This window comes from Phycodurus eques, chromosome 1 (genome assembly GCF_024500275.1).
Source record: "Phycodurus eques isolate BA_2022a chromosome 1, UOR_Pequ_1.1, whole genome shotgun sequence".
Lineage (NCBI taxonomy): Eukaryota > Metazoa > Chordata > Actinopteri > Syngnathiformes > Syngnathidae > Phycodurus > Phycodurus eques.
In genome coordinates this window covers 15,143,099-15,162,547 of record NC_084525.1, presented here as the reverse complement: position 1 = coordinate 15,162,547, position 19,449 = coordinate 15,143,099, and the positions used below count along the sequence as shown (strand labels likewise).

Here is a 19,449-nt window from a genome sequence, read left to right as displayed (position 1 = left end):
TGAATATGAGCTTCAACTCATCTGTGAGCACTTTCTACAAGATTATGGGAGTTTGGAAATTTATCCAGAAGAACATTTTTAAGGTCACAGAGCCTGGCCTCACAATCACTCTTCAAGTTTGTCCCAAAGTTTTCCCCAAGCTTTTGCCAATTTCACATTTTCCATATATTCCATCTACTGTATGTTCCAAATGTTTTCCATTTGTTTCCTAATTGTTAAATGATGTAACAGGGATGAAAGGACAGAAAGAAAAGCACGGTTCTCTCCATGCTCCTCTTCCGTGCTGTAACTCTCATCTCACGGATGACCGGATTATTTGAAAGATGCTGAGTGGTACCGACAGTCCACTCTGATTGGATCAGGAGGAAGAGCGAATGCACCCGTTAACTGGAACATTTATGTATGTGACGTTCTGGGATTCAGCTATACTCAGCAGAAAAACCTAAAGGCTGCTAAGCTTTTGCAGTTCGATTCGTCACAATTGCAATTTACAGTATGCAGAGATGGTGTGTGAGGTGTGTCACGGATGTGCTCAGTTGAGTGGATGACTCACTAATCCTGCAGTTAAAGAGATTTATCTCCTTTCGCATGCTGGTAGAGGACACTACTGGACCATGACCACAGGTCAAGTCCATCTGGATCACATGATTAATAGTGATAGAGCCAAGGATATTACGTATTTCTGAGTAAGGTTTTTTTAGAGGTATCTAAGCGATCACAATAAGAAAACGTGAAACTCCCCAATTAAAATGGTGTCTTTTAAAAACGGATGGATTAATATTAACCAATGACACAAGCGATGCTCATGAGTTTTACTGGGTCTATCAAGACAAGAATATAGTGTATTATGTAGGGAAAATATGTCTTGCGTCCAAAGATGACTAAATATAGTACATTCAGTGTAAATGTTTTTCCCAAGGGGAAAAGTAGCTTAAGAAAGAAGGTCTGGACTCTCTAAAGAAACTGAGGGCAAAAAGCAAATGCATTTTGACGCAGTAGCAGCGGTGCAGGAGATTTGTTATTTTAGTCTAATGGTACTGTATCGTAAGTTGTATCAGTCTCCAAGTTTTTCTCTGTGCTCAATAACATTCAAGAAAATGTTAGAAAATGAGACTATTCTTTTAACAGTACTTGATGTCTCAACATGAGCCAAACGATATCGCCTAATTCTATTTTGATATTTATTTTTGTCATTTGTTGTCAAACATTGATAACATTTACCAACTTCCCTACAAAGTACACAGATGATGCTCTTAATTTGCCTACTTGTGTATCAGAATGAATCTGAAAAATCAAAAGATGTCTGATGGGATACATTGTGTTTGCAGCTGGACATGTATTTCTAAATTCTTTGAGATTAAATACTAAAATCAAATGGTTTTTTTCCCTTTAAAAGAATTGTTCAACAATGTATTTCTTTTTTGTTGTACGACCAACCAAAGTCGATTGTCCCATCGGAAAATGTGCTTTGCAGCCATTAACTTCCACATAAAGATGTATTGAGGGATGATCTCCCACAGTCTTTCCAAGCAGACAGCATGTCAATACTCTGCCCTATTTAAAGCACATTAAGTTGCTCTCCACATGGATGGGCCTGTGTTGACATGCGTGTGGTTTTGGGCCAACATCCGTTTAATTTTGACTCTCTGCAAGTGGCCGCAGCCCAACTGTAACTAGGTCGGCTCAGGTCAAAGTGAGTCGTGTGTGCAACATTTGTTTTTCTTCCCGGTCTTGATATCATTTTCAATAACCGTGGAGGGAAAAAAGAAACTGCCAAAAGATTAGTTCTCATTTTCATCATAGCATAAGACGGTGCCTAAAAAACTCTCAAACATCCAATTCGAGTCGAGACATGCTGTGAAATCATCATTATAAACTGAAGGAAAAAAACATAAATACCAACCACTGAAGGGAAGTAAAGGAGAGCTAGTCCTGCTCACTGTGCTGTTTCCTTGTCAATCTGGGGCAGCAGTCTCCACTGCCCCACACAGCAAGAGTCAGACAGACGCACACAAATAAAATTACTCAGTGCGGGGCAATGGTGTGACATTGCTGCATATCACATTATCTATCAAGGTGCAATATCATTATACTAGCATTACATACAGTAGACACTGTGCCACTATATTGTCAGTCTGCACTATCCTGTGTATTTTCTACACTGAAAAACCATACCATTTCAACTATATAGGTAGAACAATACTGCGATAATTTGCTGTAAAAAATGCAACAATACTTAAGATTTTTAGGTACTGGTCCTTCTGCGGCGGCACGGTTGGCATCTGGTTAGAGCATCTGCCTCACAGTTCTGAGGACCGGGGTTCAATCCCCGGCCCCGCCTGTGTGGAGTTTGCATGTTCTCCCCGTGCCTGCGTGGGTTTTCTCCGGGCACTCCGGTTTCCTCCCACATCCCAAAAACATGCATGGTAGGTTAATTGAAGGCTCTAAATTGCCCGTAGGTGTGAGTGTGAATGGTTGTTTGTGTATATGTGCCCTGCGATTGGCTGGCAACCAGTTCAGGGTGTACCCCACCTCCTGCCCGATGATAGCTGGGATAGGCTACAGCGCTCCCGCGACGCCTGTGAGGATAAGCGGCTCAGATAATGGATAGATGTTCCTTCTGCGTTGTTTGGCTGATAGTGACAATTCTCCAAAAAAAGAGGTTGAATTTGCTTGCTTCAAGCTTTTTATTATTCACTCCTGTAAAATATGCATTTGTATGTGGGTAGAATGAAAACTGGACATGTGCCTGCAGGATACGGGTGAAAGGACACTTCCTGAAGCAACTATTGAAGACAAAAAGGCCATACTACACTACAACTCCCAGTTCAAGCTTACTGTAAAACTGAAAACTAAAACAAAGAATCAAACGTACATTTAAACACTAAAATGTGCAACCAAACTATATCATAAAATTCTACCTCAATGCCAACGTATAGTGTGATTTGTGAAACACCATAGACGGGCTAAAAGAAATTACCACCGATGTTACAGTGATTATAAACCTTCAAACAACTGATGTGATGATACTAATGCAGCTGCCCGCAGCTACGGTGATGCATTGACCCATTAGTATATGTTGATTATTATTATTACTGTGATACTACTGATGTAATTGCCAAAGTGTCACAATAATATCACATTGTAAATCATGAAGGGACCGTCAAGCATCAGGAAGTGCTTTAATGTGAACTCAATTTTGGTCTGCTCAGGTAGTCACACACTTTTATACAGTTAACATAACTGGATGATATAGTATTGACCTCTGGTGGTGGTAGCATTTGTCAAAATTAATTCGCACGTCTCATAAATGCCTTGGCTGGTAGGTTGGCCTATTATTCCTCCATATTTGTCTTGATACTCAGACTAAACCTGCCCGAGATCCTCTTGCATTGTCTATTGCAGGGAATTATGTTACGATTTATATTCTAGACCCTGTAGAAAAACAGCTGGCTGCTTGCTATTAATCCTGACACTTCAGCTAAATTAGCAAAGGAAGGAATAGCAAGATCTTCCCACCGTTCCCCATAAGGCTGCTGAATGGCTCTCTGAACAGGACAATGGTGCATGTTCTACGGGTGCCTGCTTAATGCAGCATTGGTTACCAGTGGCCTGTCAGGCCCGTCAGAGCCGCCCTTTGTTCTGCTCTCATGCAACATCAAACAGAGCCAACATCATAACAGGTTTTAGTTTGCCTTTGTGCAATACCACCATGACACGTACAGCAGTGGTCCCCAACCACCGCGGTGTCCGCGGACCGATATCGGGCCGTGAGGCATTTGTTACCAGGCCACAGAGAAAGAATGACCAATTTATATAATTTCTGTTGTATTGCAATTCACGTGTCAATGTGTTTTATTTTGAAAATTGATCGGATGTTCTCCACCGCAACAGCTGCGCGTCTCAATTGACACGTCAAGACCGCACAGAACGCTTCCGTTTCCGGTCCCAGCCAGCTTGAACGCTTCAAAGATTTGTTCTTTTGAACGAAACAACACTATATCAGGAGTCCTACTTAAAATACGGGTTTATCACAACAGTTAACTCTCACGCACAAAGTCCGCTCTGCTACAGATACAGTCGTAGGTTTCTGCTCGACACAGGCACACCCCAGCCAGTCCGTGAGAAAAATGCCGACTCCTAACCAGTCCACAGTGCAAAGAAGGTTGGGGAACACTGACGTACAGTATAATAGATCACTTATTAAACTGGCATTTCATGAATTAATTGAGTAAATGCAAGCGCTCAAGGTAAAAGACATCACTGTTAACAAATCAGAACAAAATGTGAGCCATTATTCTAAAGCGGGAAGTAGGTTGGCTCTGATGTCCTTCCCTTATAACAGTCCCGCTAAAAGCCATTTGCTTTATCAAATCATTGTTGACAGAAAGTCTCATTATACCAAAGTAGTGCAGTTTAATAATAATAATAATAATATTTGAGCTGTAAAAACTGAATGATTGTAGGAAATAGATTGATTAATCATATCTGAAACAACTGAGGCAAAGTGGCATGGACTACTTTACTGCAACCAGCAGAGACTCTGTTGATTCAGTCTTATAATTTGTCGTCTGATGAAGAATCAACATGACACCCACACTTCCACTATTCAATATTTAACCACATGAAAAAAGTCAAAATTAATCAAGTTGAAAGTTTAGATTTGATTGAGATAATTTACTGTAATGTTTACAAATCACACAGCGTTTACATCAACATTTTCATGGAGTTGATGATGTCATGAACGGAACAGAAAAAAAAAATAAAAATGCATGACTCCAAAACAAATGGACAGTTTCCAAAACGAGAGGTTTAATATACGGGCATAGGTCGGTACACAGGCAGGCAATCCAAGAAAGGCAACAGTATCCAAAAACATGAGGCAAAGAGGCGAGGTCGATAATCAGAACAGGGTCAAGTCTTACTGTGAGTCTGTGACGTGGAAACAAGGAATGCTGGAACACGACGACAAGGTACAACGAACTGGCGACGAGAGGGAATGAGACGAGGTTAAATACAAGGGGTAATTAGGGTGAACGAGGCACAGGTGGTGAAGATGCTCACAGGAGCAGGTGTGTGTGAAACAGGGGGAAGACAAAAACCGGAACACACACCCATGACAGATGAAAGATCAAGACAACGTCCTGTGTTTTGTGTTTTATTGTTGTTTGTGGTGATAGATTCTTATAAAACGTGATCAAATGCACACATTCATTGTAGTTGTAAATAGGCTTTACATGATCAGGATTTTTTGGGCTGATCAACGATCACCGATCAGCGAGTTTAAAAAAAACGATCACCGATCCGATCACAAGATGGAGCGATGTGATGTGTGAGCGAATTTTTGGAAGGAGGTGCTAGCCTGTAAACAGAGGAGCAAGACCTAGGAAGTTACAATTAGAGAAATGAGATGAGCCCTATGTCAAACTTTGTGTATCAATGTATAAAATGGTCAAAACATAAAGGTATGGAACACCTGGAGGTGCAGTTCAAATTACGAGGTTTCCCCCATATGAGAACCAAAATTTTGGTCGCCACAGTGCAAGAAACCCATGTCGTTGCTGTGTATGTGACAGATTATTGCCCCCAATGAAGTGATGAGTATCAGAGTGTGCGCACACACACACACATGCAGTTACATAGAGCAGATGGAGATTCTGTGCTGTTGGAAAAGCTTTTGTTGTGTAACGATGTCCTTCCTCACATATGGTTTGTTGGCAGCTCATGTGTCTGCTGTGATGAGAGTGGGAGTGGAGGATGATGGAGAGCATTTCAAAAGACTTTTATATTTCCCATGAGAATTTAATAGGAATTCATGTAAAAGTTTAAGTACTAGATTATATTTGCTTGTGGAGAATTTTCCAGCAACATGAGCATTACTACACACAAAATTGCTGTGAAAATATTACATTTTGACAAACTTGAGTGTTAGAATGTGTTATAATAGGGCAGTTAATTGTTTTTTGTACAAAATCCTACTAACTTGGCAGGTGCAACCAATTTACTCATTGCATTATCAATTACTCAAATAAATCACAGTGTTGTATATAGGTAAGTTTGACATGCACGCCCATAAAAGGATATCCCTTTCCAACTCATGTACTGGATTTCTTCATGAGGGCTGGGTTATCTTTTGTTCTCAAAAGCATGTTTTGTGAAGAGCACAATAAACTGTACTGAGTGACTTCTTCATCACGTCCCTTCATCACGACCCTCTTTTAATGCATCCTTTCCTTCTTCTCCCATCTCATTACTTCATTCTTTCTGTCCTTCTGTGCCGTTTCATTAGTATGCAGGCTGGCTTGCTAACAGGCTGGCTTGCCGACAGGCTTCTGATGCCATCACCATGGCAACGTATCTGGGTCCATGGCTGCTGAGGGTTTTGCTGGGGGGTGGGGTGTAAATGAACACTGTTTCACCCTTCCTACTCACTCTTTCGTTCTATTTTATTTCCTGGCCTTTTTTATATAATTCCTAAAACTATGTATATTTAGTCTTTGAGAAAGCAAAGAAAATGAAAAAATAGAATATATTAAGTTTAACAAATTTCCCCCACGACTTGTCGACAGGAAGTCCTCGATTTACGAACGAGTTTTGTTCCTATGTTGGCGACGTAACCCAAATTTACGCGTAAGTTGGGTTTCAAAGTCGAAATTTACGTCAAAATACTGTTACAGGTATTGTCCCATGTGATTGTGACAGCAAGCTCAGTGTGTGTGGGCGTGTGCATCGATGTGTGAGTGAGACAGGACTGCGCAGGCGTCGTCCGACGGGACTGTGAATGAGGAAGGAGTGCAGGCAGGTGCGAGTGTGTACAGTGCCAAGTGTAGTGACGGCGACCGGGGAAGAGTAGCGATTAGCGGAGGACCCGTTGACGTTGAATGCGCAAAGGAGCTAATAATGGCTTTATTAGCTCAAAGCAAATCGGTGCTTCGTGCCTTTATTGCTCAGCTCAGCTCGGCGGACGAGCCACGGGCGTCGTAAAGTCGAAACGTCGTAGGTCGAGTACGTCGTAACTCGAGGACTTCCTGTATTTTAATAATATGTATGCTCTGCTTGTTAAACTTAGTGGTGATATCTGCATGCAATTAAGTTTAAGATAAGATTTTTCTCCCCAAAAAACAGCACATGATGAGAAATTGTAATATAGGTAGGTAATATAATACCTTTACTACTACCTCACCGCGAGGTGAGAGGTAATGACTATTACATAGTTTAATTGCTGTAGTTATTTAGTTAGCTACTTAGTTTGTTCGTAGGGCAAATCTTGACAAAGGTGTTGACCAAAGAATATACTTTCCCCATTTGCCGTTACAGTCTGCTTCCATTGAGACCCAACGCAATCCAGCAGATGGAGTCCTACTAAAAGCTGTGTGTGGTCGTTGGCTCTCGCCTTGTAATGTGCATTGCTGCCACCTACCGGCCTGGAGTGGAATAGTTGCATATTTTTATTTTTTCAATCAAACAACAGGGCTTGGTGTAAGCTCAATATTTTCCTCATCTTCTGACTTTCCGCATACTGTGGCCGCATTGCAAAACATCAGATATGATATCTAGGCCTACATACGAAAGTATATTATAGCATCGTTGATAAAATCCAAATTCATTAGGCGTCTGAGACCCTTAGTGGAACACTTATGCAGAAACAAGCAGACAAAATAAAATTTGTTGATTTAGTGGACTGGACTATCTTGCCTGCAGTGAACATTAAGGAGCAATAGGACCCTGAGGTGGAAAAAGGAAAGGTGGGCCATTCATCATGCTGACTCCTCATTGCCAGTCCTTTGTTGCAGGCGTAACTCTATTTGCCTTACAGGACCACAGTAGGGTTCACATACAAAAAAAAAAAACATTCACATAAATACTGTTTTTATAAAACAGACAACCTATAGAAGAAACAGAGAGAATTCCGATCAATACACAACGCTGGTGTTGTTGGAATGACGGTTCATTTGTGCAAGGTCACTTACTAACACAGTGCCTCATTAAGAAATGTCTGGAGGCACACACACGCACACACAAAAGCTTGTCTCGAAGTGGTTGAAAGTGAGCAGAGCTACGCTAACAAAGAACTGCAACTATTTCCTCTTCATCGCTCCCCTAATCCTCACCTTGCATCCTTGGTTCCGTCTCACTCTCCATTAACTCCTGTTTGTGCCTTTTGTTTATATTTGTGTGCTTTAGTTGTTGTAAAATAGGAAGATTAAAAGTATTGTGAGTGGAAAGAAAGAAGAGACACTTAAAGAGAGACTTAAACAGGAGGGATGCTCTTGAACATGTGGTGGTGCGCGCATGACTCCGCAGTCTAACCTCCTGACACCCGTACCACCTACTGTGCAATATTCAGTGTGCTTGGAACACTGTGCAATATCCATATACTACTGTGCAATACAAAGACCACAATTCTATTTTTAACTTCTTAAATTATTATGTATCCTTTGTTGGGAATATTTTATATTTTGTCTTTTAATTTTTACTTCTTATTTTATTTAATATTTCACATCCAAATCTGCACTGGAGAAGGAGCTGCTTTCAGTCTCATTTTACATCTGTATAGCCACAATAAAAGGGAAGAGCATATAGTCTTTTCAGCAATGCATTCAGCCTTTGAATGACCTAAGGACGGACTTGGATTCAATCACGAGGAGGAGTCACACCGTATCAGCTATGACAAAACTCTGCATCAACTCTGCATTTCATTGCATCTGGGTAATTTCAGTGAATGGTCAAAATTGGTCCTGACCTCCGCAGCGCTGTTGTTCGGGTGTGTTATCCAAAGTTTTGAATGCAGTGTTATGCCGGATGGGCAGGTACATCCAATTGCCATGCAATCAGGGTGAATTAAATCAAACAAAACATTGGTTTTGTGTCGGATTCAATCAAATAAAACATTGGTTTTGTGCAGGATTAAATAAAGAAAAAACATGGCTTTTGTGCAGGTGCTGGCTTCCCCAAGATTATGGGTGCAATAAATACTGTATCTGTAACTCTGTAAGTAATATGTTTGTCTTCCATTAACACTTCCAATTCCATTATTTAGTTTACACTTGCAGTGCTCTCCCCAATTTGAAGGCGCAAAACCCTCATTATTTTGATTTATTTTGTTTGTCCTGTTCGGCTGTTAGGTCAAGTTCTGTATCCCTTTTATGCCGAAACTATTTTACTGTGTCACAGTGGAGTTTTTAAGCTTCCGCTGTGGTATTATAATTGAGGGTTATTGAGAATCAGACTTGATCAGTGAAACAGAACAAAGTTTCTAGGAGAAATAAACAAAGACAAAAGATAAAGCACAAATTGTAAACCGGATGAGAGAAGTAAATCATTAAATTATCTACAACAATGAAACTGTGAGGGAAGGACAGGACAAGATAGAACAGGACAACGACAGGAGAAGAAGCATGCAGGACCAGTGTTGTGAACTGTAGCTATAGCTGTGAGCTGTACAACTGAAGTGTGGTGGCATTCATTATGTAAATAATAGTGTACAGGACGAGAGTATAAGTGAGGGAATACACAAGCGATTTGCATATTCATAGTTATTTGTTACAGTAAGGGGTGTGTGCCTGCAGATATATGTAAGTGAATTGATACCGTTTTACATGCACAAAGACTGACAGAAGTGTCTTGTAATTGCTGTGGCCGCAATGCGGCGGCTGAGGACCCCACCCAATCAATCGAGGGGCAGAATTAGGCCCAGGGGTCCACCGAGAGCAGCCCGGCAGACGGGACAAGTCCCACACCGAGGGATCCAGGGCGGTCCGCCAGCCCCACCGAGGCGCCCCGACAACCGGCCACCCAGCGGGGGCCGCAGGGACCCAATGCCACCCTCCCCACCCACGTCCCACAACCCCCCAGAGATAGGTGTATGTGGTGCATTAAAACATGGGGAGTGTGTGTGATGCATTTAAAATCCAGGGGGGCAGGCAGGGCGGAGGGGCAGGGCGCACGGTCCGGGAAACAGCACAGATGTACTGAAACCCAATCCGACACCCACACCCTCCCGATCCCATACCAGTCCCCAAGGAACCCTTTGATATGTGTATTTGCCCAGATGTGATTAGTGAGAAATATATACAGTGAATGGTGTGAGTGTGTGCTAAGTGAGTGATTAAGAGGCATGGCTGCTGCAGGTCCGGCCCGTTAGGCCGGACAACCACCGACGAAGAGGACCATCCCACCCAGACCTGCAGCACTAACCCCGGCCCCCCACACCTCCACCAGCACCCACTACCCGCCGTTGAGCGTGGGAGGTGGCCACAGCCACAAAGGGACACAGTATTTGCATGGTATCTGGGGACTGCTATTGTATGCTATTAACTAGCAATATACTGTAGTCCTTTAATGGTCTGTGGCATTTTGGCTTGGAACTGCATCTGCAGGAATTGCCTTGTCCCAGCAGATTTTGTTGACAGTAACAAGTTTTTTATTTCCGACTTCAGCACTAGCGTGTTGTTTTCGCACTGTATGGACGCGACATACATGCTCACTAATGAGCAGAACCAACGGGATTCTTAGCTGACAGTGCTGCTTTTGCTGAGCGGGTTGCAGCAGAGGCATCAAGCCTGACACTGAATTTGCATGCAGGCAATCCAACAATGTAACATCAGTGACAGGCTTCCTGTAGGTGTTTGAAAGTCTTTGCATTTGTTCTATTTTCAATGTCTTGAAAAGTGCTTAAAGGTTGTGCATTTTAGAGTGCTATGAAGGGCAACCTTTGCTTTTAGCAAATAATCCAATTGAGTAGTTTGCTTGTTTGATGGACAAATAAATATAAAGCATCCATCTGCTATTTTAAATCTGAATTTTGCTGTTCTATCTATCTTGTTTAAGATGACAAAGATCAATAGTCATATTGAGTATGAATATCCATCCATTTTCTGTACCGCTTTATCCTCACAAGGGTCGCGGGCGTTGCTGGAGCTAACGTCAGGCGAGAGGCGGGGTACGCCCTGAACTGGTTGCCAGCCAATCGCAAAGCACATATAAACAAACAACCATTCACACACACATTCACACCTAAAGGCAATTTAGAGTCCTCAATGAACCTACCATGCATATTTTTGGGATGTGGGAGGAAACCGGAGTGCCCGGAGAAAAAAAAAACAGGTGAGACAGGTGCTGAAAACAGAGAGGGGATGGAGGAGAGAGAGAGGACGCAAAGCGCCCTCCCGGCTCCAATAATGGAACTGCAGAGTAGTATATGACAGATGTACCGCACTGTAGATTCATTCACGTCATAATGGCGTGCCACAGATGCATAACTTCTGCCCTCTTTGATCATATCTAAAAGTTTCACTTTTTTGCTGATGGTCATCATCTTCTTCCTCTTGGGTGCCCCGGAGGAAGCTATCGCAGGGGCACAGCGCTTAGGCGGCATTGTAAGGGCTTAACTCATCCAAAAACGTTATCGCTTCAACGAAAAAAAGTTATCGCGAACACGACACTAAGATACAGTACACGAGACAGTCAACAGTGTGGACGAGACTGGCGAGACACAACAAGGGAAGATGCTGGGTGAGGCTGTGATGTATCACGAGTGGAGGTATCACGGGATACATCCACTCATGCTCTCGTTGGTGGATGTCGCGCCGGGAACCAATCACGTGCCTTGTATGAGTGCCCGTGGCATGTACAGTACAGTACAGGCATGTACAAAGCCTCTGAGTCAACTCATCTCTTTGTTGGCATGCAGGGAAACCTTCTCTCTCACGCATCAACATGAAACAACATGTCTTTCCGCAATATGGCTGCCGATATGGGTGTATTTTTTCCTTTTTATTTTTTATTTATTTATTTATTTATTTTTTGATGAATATTTTGGGAAAACCCGTGAAGCACTGAAGCCGCAAAATGTGACACGCGAAGTGGCGAGGGAACACTGTAATCATAAAATATCAAATTTATCACATTGTTAAGGTGTTAGAAAATGATCTTGAAATGGCCTGAAAAGTGTTATAATATGACTTTGGAACCAAAATATAACATTTAGTGTACATGTATGTAACTGCATCAACTATTGTGTTAAGTATAAAGATGATGAAAAATATTACATTAAAATTATATCACCTATTGCTTCTTTTGTTGTCAACAGCAATTTAAACGGAGAAAGTCAATTAGGAAATAGATGAATTAAGTTTATTAATCACATGAGGGGAAATGTGAATGAATACGGGAACAAAAAATAAACATTCCTTCTTTGTCTGCCCTCGTTAATGACATGAATCAAGAATTGGTTGTCTTTTGTTTGCTGCCTTGGTGCAGACTAATTAACCTCTCGCATCACCACTCCCTTCCTCTGTGCTTCTATCCAATCCGTATCACACACACAAACACAAAATGGCCACGCTGACACAATTGCACACAATTGGTGATACAACGTGTTGTGCGATGTGCCGTGTAGAATCTTTGCTTCACATCAATTTTCCTGCTAGAAAGCCACACACACTTAATACGCGGATTCACACGCACGCAAACAAACCTTTCACTCCTTATTTTCATTTTTCCTATCTGATATTATGATAACATTTGAGACAAAAGAATATCACTATAAAAAAATTTAGTCCAAATTGTAGTAAGAATAAGCAGTAGTTACCAGTCTTGATTCCATCATCCATTTCCTATATTGGTTATCCTTATTAGTGTCTATCCTGGCTGATTTTGGGTGAGAGGCGCAGTACACGCAGAACTGGTCACCAGTCAATCACAGAGCACATAAAGACAAACAAGCATTTATACTCGCATTAGCACACTTCAATTGACCTAACATGCATGTTTTTGGAACGTAGGAGTAAGTTAGACTACCTGGAGAAATCCACACAATCGCATGGAGAACATGCAAACTCCACACAGGAAGACTGGAGCCAAGATTCTAAACTGTACTGTAACACTCATGTGCTAACCACTTCCTCACAGTGCTGCCCAGCTCTCCATTCATTCATGAAAAAACAATAGAACACAAAGTGTAATGATGTAGAAGAGATGTAATAAACGTCGCTGATTCTGCTCATGGTTCTCATTGTTTAACTCCATGTATAAAATTAAATCAAACACTAATGTAATGGTTCTCCCGGTGCCTGCGTGGGTTTTCTCCAGGCACTCTGGTTTCCTCCCACATCCCAAAAACATGCATGGTAGGTTAATTGAAGTGTCTAAATTGCTCCTAAGTGTGAATGTGATTGCGGATGGTTTTTTTGTTAATGTGTGCCCTACGATTGGCTGGCAACCAGTTCAGGGTGTACCCCGCCTCCTGCCCGAAGATAGCTGGGATAGGTTCCAGCACTCCCGCGACCCTTGTGAGGATAAGCAGCTCAGAAAATGGATGGATGGACTAATGTAATGTAAAAGCTTAATACATAAAACATAACAATCTACATCTTAATCACAACTGCCAAGGCTATGACAGTTGGCTAGTTTACAGCTAGCTACTGCAAGAAACTAACATAGGAGTCTACATCTTTACTCCTTTTTGTCAAACAGCAGAAAGAGATCAACAAGCCCAAAATAGAACCAGGAACAGTCCTAAACATCGTTCAACAGAAGTAGCACTTCTGCTTAGTCATGCACATGACTACTGGTGGTCATCTCCAACTATTACAAGACAGTTGGAGGCTGTCCCTGTCCCTGTCCTATCCTCTGTTCCGTTCATGACAGTCCCGTGGGATACACACAACCATAAACATACAATAAACATTTGTACTGTGATGACATATAGCCGAATAGCACAACAGAGCACCCAGGCACTGCTAAGAAATGAAAAAAAAGTAAAATGTTCTCAGATAGCATTTAAGTCAAGCTGTTTTCATCACTTGTAGAGTAACTGTAAACCTGTCGGCAATGTGAGAACCAACATGTGGTCACCGCCCACTACATACAGTATGTGTTTGTGAGTTTCTATATGAAGAATTATTAATGAAAAAAAATTATTTACTAAAACCCTTCATCTTTGGAGAAATTTAGAATATCAGCTCACGAAAATGGTATTGAATGGGGTGGGAAAAGTCCAGAGACAAATAGCAATAATTTAAAAAAATGAGAACTATGTATGTAGTACTGTATGTAGATGAGGAGAAGATGAAGGAATAGTGCAGTAGAAAATACAGTTTTGTTGCACATAAACTTTAGAAAATGTAAAGATGGTCAGATGATTTTTATATAGTAACAGGTATTCCATAAGACATAGCATATACAATTCAAAGGCATCCGGTCTCTTTAAGCATCCTGATAAAATATTTAAATGATGGACTATTTTCAATTAAATTCCCCATAAACATTTTAAGATAGATATGCGCATATGCTCTAGTTTCTCCTGCTTCCCCAATTGCTCAGAACATGAATATTGCATGATTTGCTCATCCTTTGAAGAAGTTCTATATATGCATGTATATACCTTGGTACAGTATATTGCATGTGTGTGCGTGTATATATGTGTGTGTGTGTGTGTGTTTGTGTGCGTGTGTGTGTGTGTGTGTGTTGCTCAGACTCAATCAGATATGCCAACTGGACTTGTTGGAAAGTCGAGAACCGGAAGTGTGACATTCCGTGATTCGATTCGAGTCTGTGCCCGAAAAGCGCTCAGGCGAAAAAGCCTGAGCAAGTAGTTCCGACATTAGTTCAACTTCTAGCCAGAATCGATGCTTCCATTAACAGGCAGGCTTATTGAAGAGCCATTTAAGAGCCATACACTGTCCGCAGTGTGATAAATAGATCCTAAAGTGGATTCGGGTGCACAGAGGACAAGAGAAAATTATAGGAAGGGAAGAACAGTGTGAAGCGAAAAATGAAAGGTCATTTTTGCCAAAAAAAAAAGTGATGAAGAATAAAGAAGAAATTAACTGTTGGGATTATCAGAGACGAGGGAAGAGAGCAAGGAGAAAGTCGCTCATGTCAGATCTGTGAGAACGAAAAGAAGGAAAAGCAAGGTAATGCCTTTCATGCCCACCTAGAAACCCACATGTAAGTTACACTCCCCAAACATTCACCCAAAGCAAATCATTTGGGAAAACAAACACATGAAAAAAACACCCCTAGTATATATTGTTTTCCGTCCTTCCCTTCCTTACCACCCTCCATTTTCCTCGTTGTCCACTGCAGAATAGCTTGTTTCCATGGAAACACACAGAGGCATGGTAAGCTTCTTCGCCACTGTGTAGGTGTTTGCGTGCGCGCGTAATGAAATGAAAGGAATACGGGATGATGATTTATGAGTGTGTAATACGCTGTGCAGACACTTGGATGAGCAGAGGTGTCTCTGTGAGCAGAGTAGTTCATTAGTAACATGAATCAGCTTTTTGCAGGATTTCAACCCCTCGCTTTGATTTGCATTTTGTGTTTTTAATCTTCTCTCCCCTCTCTACCTCAAACTGTGTTGAAGCAGTGATCAGAGGGGATACACAGCTATATTGCAGTTGTGTATCTTCCTCTATTCCTCCTGCTAGTATTACGTATGTCATGTTATTGTTCCTAACAGTGTTGCCCTGGTGATAAACATCACCATGGCAGTGATTGTATGCATATCCATGATGGCTGTAGCACTAAAGGTCCACACTGTCTGCAAGTGTGTGTGTTTTCATGGCTGTATGTTTAACTGTACATGTGAATTGAAAAAACACAATCTCTTTTAGGAAACAGTATTTTTCAAATTTAAAATCAATATTTATTAGTTATGTTATGACTATAATAATTCCGTTTTATCAGTTACCTGGTTTAATTAGTTCGGTGGTGAGTTGGTTGGTTGTTAGTTGGTTAGTAAGTTAAGAAGGGAGTTACTTAGGGAGAAAGCATTCTTTTCTGTGTTGTGAATTACCACCACCTACAGGACTGGAGTGGAACTGCACTTATTCATTTTATTCAGTCATGACTTTTCAATTACGCAACTCAGATGGACATAATGCATTGCTGATCAGTGTGCAGTCATTGTAATGAATATTCGGATGAGTCTGAGTATAATGTTTTTCACTCTCACTAATGTGAGCATTTGCTGTTTCAGAACTCCCTGAAGAAAAGAGGAGCACGACCCAACAACAAACCGGACAAGAAGCTTACTCCACAGGTAACACACACAAACAAACACATTGGCACACACACATCCTGGTGTTTAAACGCTTGATAAAATAACTGATTCAGAAAAACACACCGATGTATTGACTTGCTTCACCTGAGAAGGCATGGAATGGAATCGTTTGGAAGTCAAAAGAAAATGTGGCATACAGTTGTTGGAAAAATAACCACACAAGCATTTAGTATAACATCATACAAAAAAGCAAGACATTTAAACTAGACTATTTCCCAGCAGCATGTGCTATTTTCATTGTGCCTCTGCAATTCAGTTAACATACACAAATCCTTGAACTGATGCATTAAAGCACTCCACAAATATGGTGGACAATCTGTACTGAAAACCTTACATTTTTTCCATCATTTCAAACAAGGGGTGTCCTAAATCGGTCCGATGTCAGCAAAAAAACAAGGATCAGATCAGACTTGGGTGGCACGGTGGAAAACTGGTTAGAGCGTCTGCCTCAAAGTTCTGAGGACCAGGGTTCAATCCCCGGCCCCGCCTGTGTGGAGTTTGCATGTTCTCCCCTTGCCTGTGTGGGTTTTCTCTGGGCACTCCGGTTTCCTCCCACATCCCAAAAACATGCATGGTAGGTTCATTGCTAACTCTAAATTGCCCGTAGGTGTGAATGTGAGTGCATATGGTTGTTTGTTTGTATGTGCCCTGCGATTGGCTGGCAACCAGTGCCAGGGTGTACCCGGCCTCCTGCTCGATGATAGCAGGAATAGGCTCCAGCACGCCTGCGACCCTAGTGAGGAGAAGCGGCTCAGACAATGGATGGATGGATCAGACTGGATCTAAAATCTAAAATTTTACCACTCTGATACAAGCACTTCATCTCATCCTCCTCTCCAGCACTTCTAGCAGCAGCACCCGGACAGCATGAGAGCCCACATGATTACAACAACAGGTTGCGAAGGTGCTAACATAGTAGCAAGGAGAAAGAGTGAATGTTGCAAGCGTAAATTCGTATATTGACACTCCAGTCGAAGTTCACTGTAAAACTAAACAGACATAACAAAAGAATTACACTTATTGAATGTTCAAATACATTGCAGACTTGTTTTTTTTCCCGTCATTTTTGGTCACAAAAATCGCTAGCTCCAAGCTAACACACAATGAATGAAAAACACTATTGACGAGCTAACGAAAATTATCATCGAACTCACGGCACTTATATCTCTCAACATAATGAATATTGGTACGCAAACGCTGTATAAACACATACAAACAGGCAATATAACAATACTCTCTGGCATATATTCTTCAAACTCAGTGAAACACGAGTTATATTAACAATATTTTGATCATGACCTATTCTACTTTTTTTGTTACGGCAAGTGTATATCTCATTGCGTGCACCACACTCCCCCTCAGAGGTCAAGACTTGCACAGAAGTTACTTTATGTAACCCACTGGTTAATAATAAATGGGTCCATTTGTCTTATACCTACTATTGCTGATTATTGTTCTCTGTTTGAGAAATATCACTTGATTAAGCCTTTTCTAAAATTCCATACTACAAAATAAGTAAATTATGTAGGATTTTTTCCCCCCGTATCGGACCGATATCGATATCGGCCAAAACTCAAGGCTTCAATATCAGTATCGGCTCGGAAGTGAAAAAGTTGGATCAGGACATCCCTATTTCAAACAACAGCAACAATGTTAGCAGAGCAAATTTATTCATATAGCGCGACCCTTGCGAGGATAAAGCGGTACAAAAAAATGGATGGATGCTCTTTCATACACAAGGTAACTTAATGTGCCTTACATAAATAAAAGCATTTTAAAAACAAAGAAAAAAAACAGCTTATAACCATTTAAAAAAAATAAGAGGAAAGTAAAAATACAATTAAAACAGCATACAGTGCAAGAAAGAGCATTTAAAAGTGGAAATGTTAAAAAAAACATGAGGAAAGAAGAGTTTTTAACCAGGACTTGAAAACATTTACACTTGGGGCTGACATCACTTATTTTGGCAACATATTGCATTTGCCTGCAGCATAACAGCTAAATGCTGCTTTGCCATGTTTGCTTTGGACTCTCTGCTGCATTTGACCTGAGTCTGTAGATTTCAGAGCCCAACTGGGTTTATATTCAATTAGCATTTCTTTGTGGATTGTATTGTAATATGTATTCAGGACCTAAACCATTTAGTTATTTTAAGACCAGTAGCATAACTTTAAAATATATTCTAAAGCTGACTGGGAGCCAGTGCAGAGACCTTAGAATTGGAGTAATATGTTCTGACCTCTTTGTTCTGGTCAGAACGCAAGCTGCAGCATTCTGAATGGACTGCAGCTGTTTAATGCTCTTTTGGAGGAGTCCAGTTCGAAGACTATTACAGTAGTCTAGTCTACTTGAGATAAAAGCATGGATGAGCTTCTCCTGGTCTGCTTGGCACATGCAAGCCTTCGTTCTGCATGTTCTTTAGCTGGTAGGAGGCTGTTTTAATAAATGACTTAATATGAGGTGAGGGCGGCACGGTGGACGACTGGTTAGAGCGTCTGCCTCACAGTTCTGAGGTCTGGGGTTCAATCCCCGGCCCTGCCTGTGTGGAGTTTGCATGTTCTCCCTGTGGCTGTGTGGGTTTTCTCCAGGCACTCCGGTTTCCTCCCACATCCCAAAAACATGCATGGTAGGTTAATTGAAGACTCTAAATTGCCCATAGGTGTGAATGTGAGTGCGAATGATTGTTTGTTTTTATGTGCCCTGCGATTGGCTGGCAACCAGTTCAGGGTGTACCCCGCCTTTTGCCCAATGATAGCTGGGATAGGCTCCAGCATGCCCGCGACCCTAGTGAGGAGAAGCGGCTCAGAAAATGGATGGATGGATGGATATGAAGTCAGGTCGGAATCTATCAGTACACCACCGTTTCGGACTTGGTCTTTGGCTTTTAAAGAGAGTGAGTCCATGTATTTCCTAACAGCAGTCCTCTTTTCTTTACTTACAAAAATTATTATCTCAGTTTTGGTGTGATTAAATTGACAAAGATTTTGGCTCGTCTGGTTATTTATCTGTTTTAGATAGTGACACAACACAACATAATATAAGTGTAAGGCTAGCAGATAAATCAATGGCTCCTATATTATTAGTTTCTACTTCACCGCTGCCAAATTTATGTTGGCGGCACGGTGGACGACTGGTTAGAGCGTCTGCCTCACAGTTGGGACAAAAATGTGCTTAAAAACCCGCATTGTCTTTGCGGGTTTTTGTCCCACCGATTGTTTTACATTGTTTGTATTGCAGAGATAAAATGAGCAATTGACTTATATACAGACACTAAAGCTAAAGACTCAAGACGAGAAGGAGCTGATCCTCTCATTGGCTATTCTTGTAGCCTTCCTGTCCAAGGCACATACCATAAATGGTCGTGAATGCGCTGCCCTTCA

The 19,449-nt window shown here is 41.4% G+C and overlaps 1 protein-coding gene across 1 annotated transcript in view; it reads left to right on the top strand.

Annotated features, from left to right (window-relative positions):
* The window catches only part of LOC133404262 (protein SOGA1-like), a 96,952-nt gene that overhangs the window by 48,720 nt on the left and 28,783 nt on the right, over positions 1-19,449 (top strand). Inside the window, 1 exon segment of the mRNA XM_061679996.1 lies at positions 15,986-16,048. Coding sequence (XP_061535980.1) covers positions 15,986-16,048 — 63 coding nt within the window.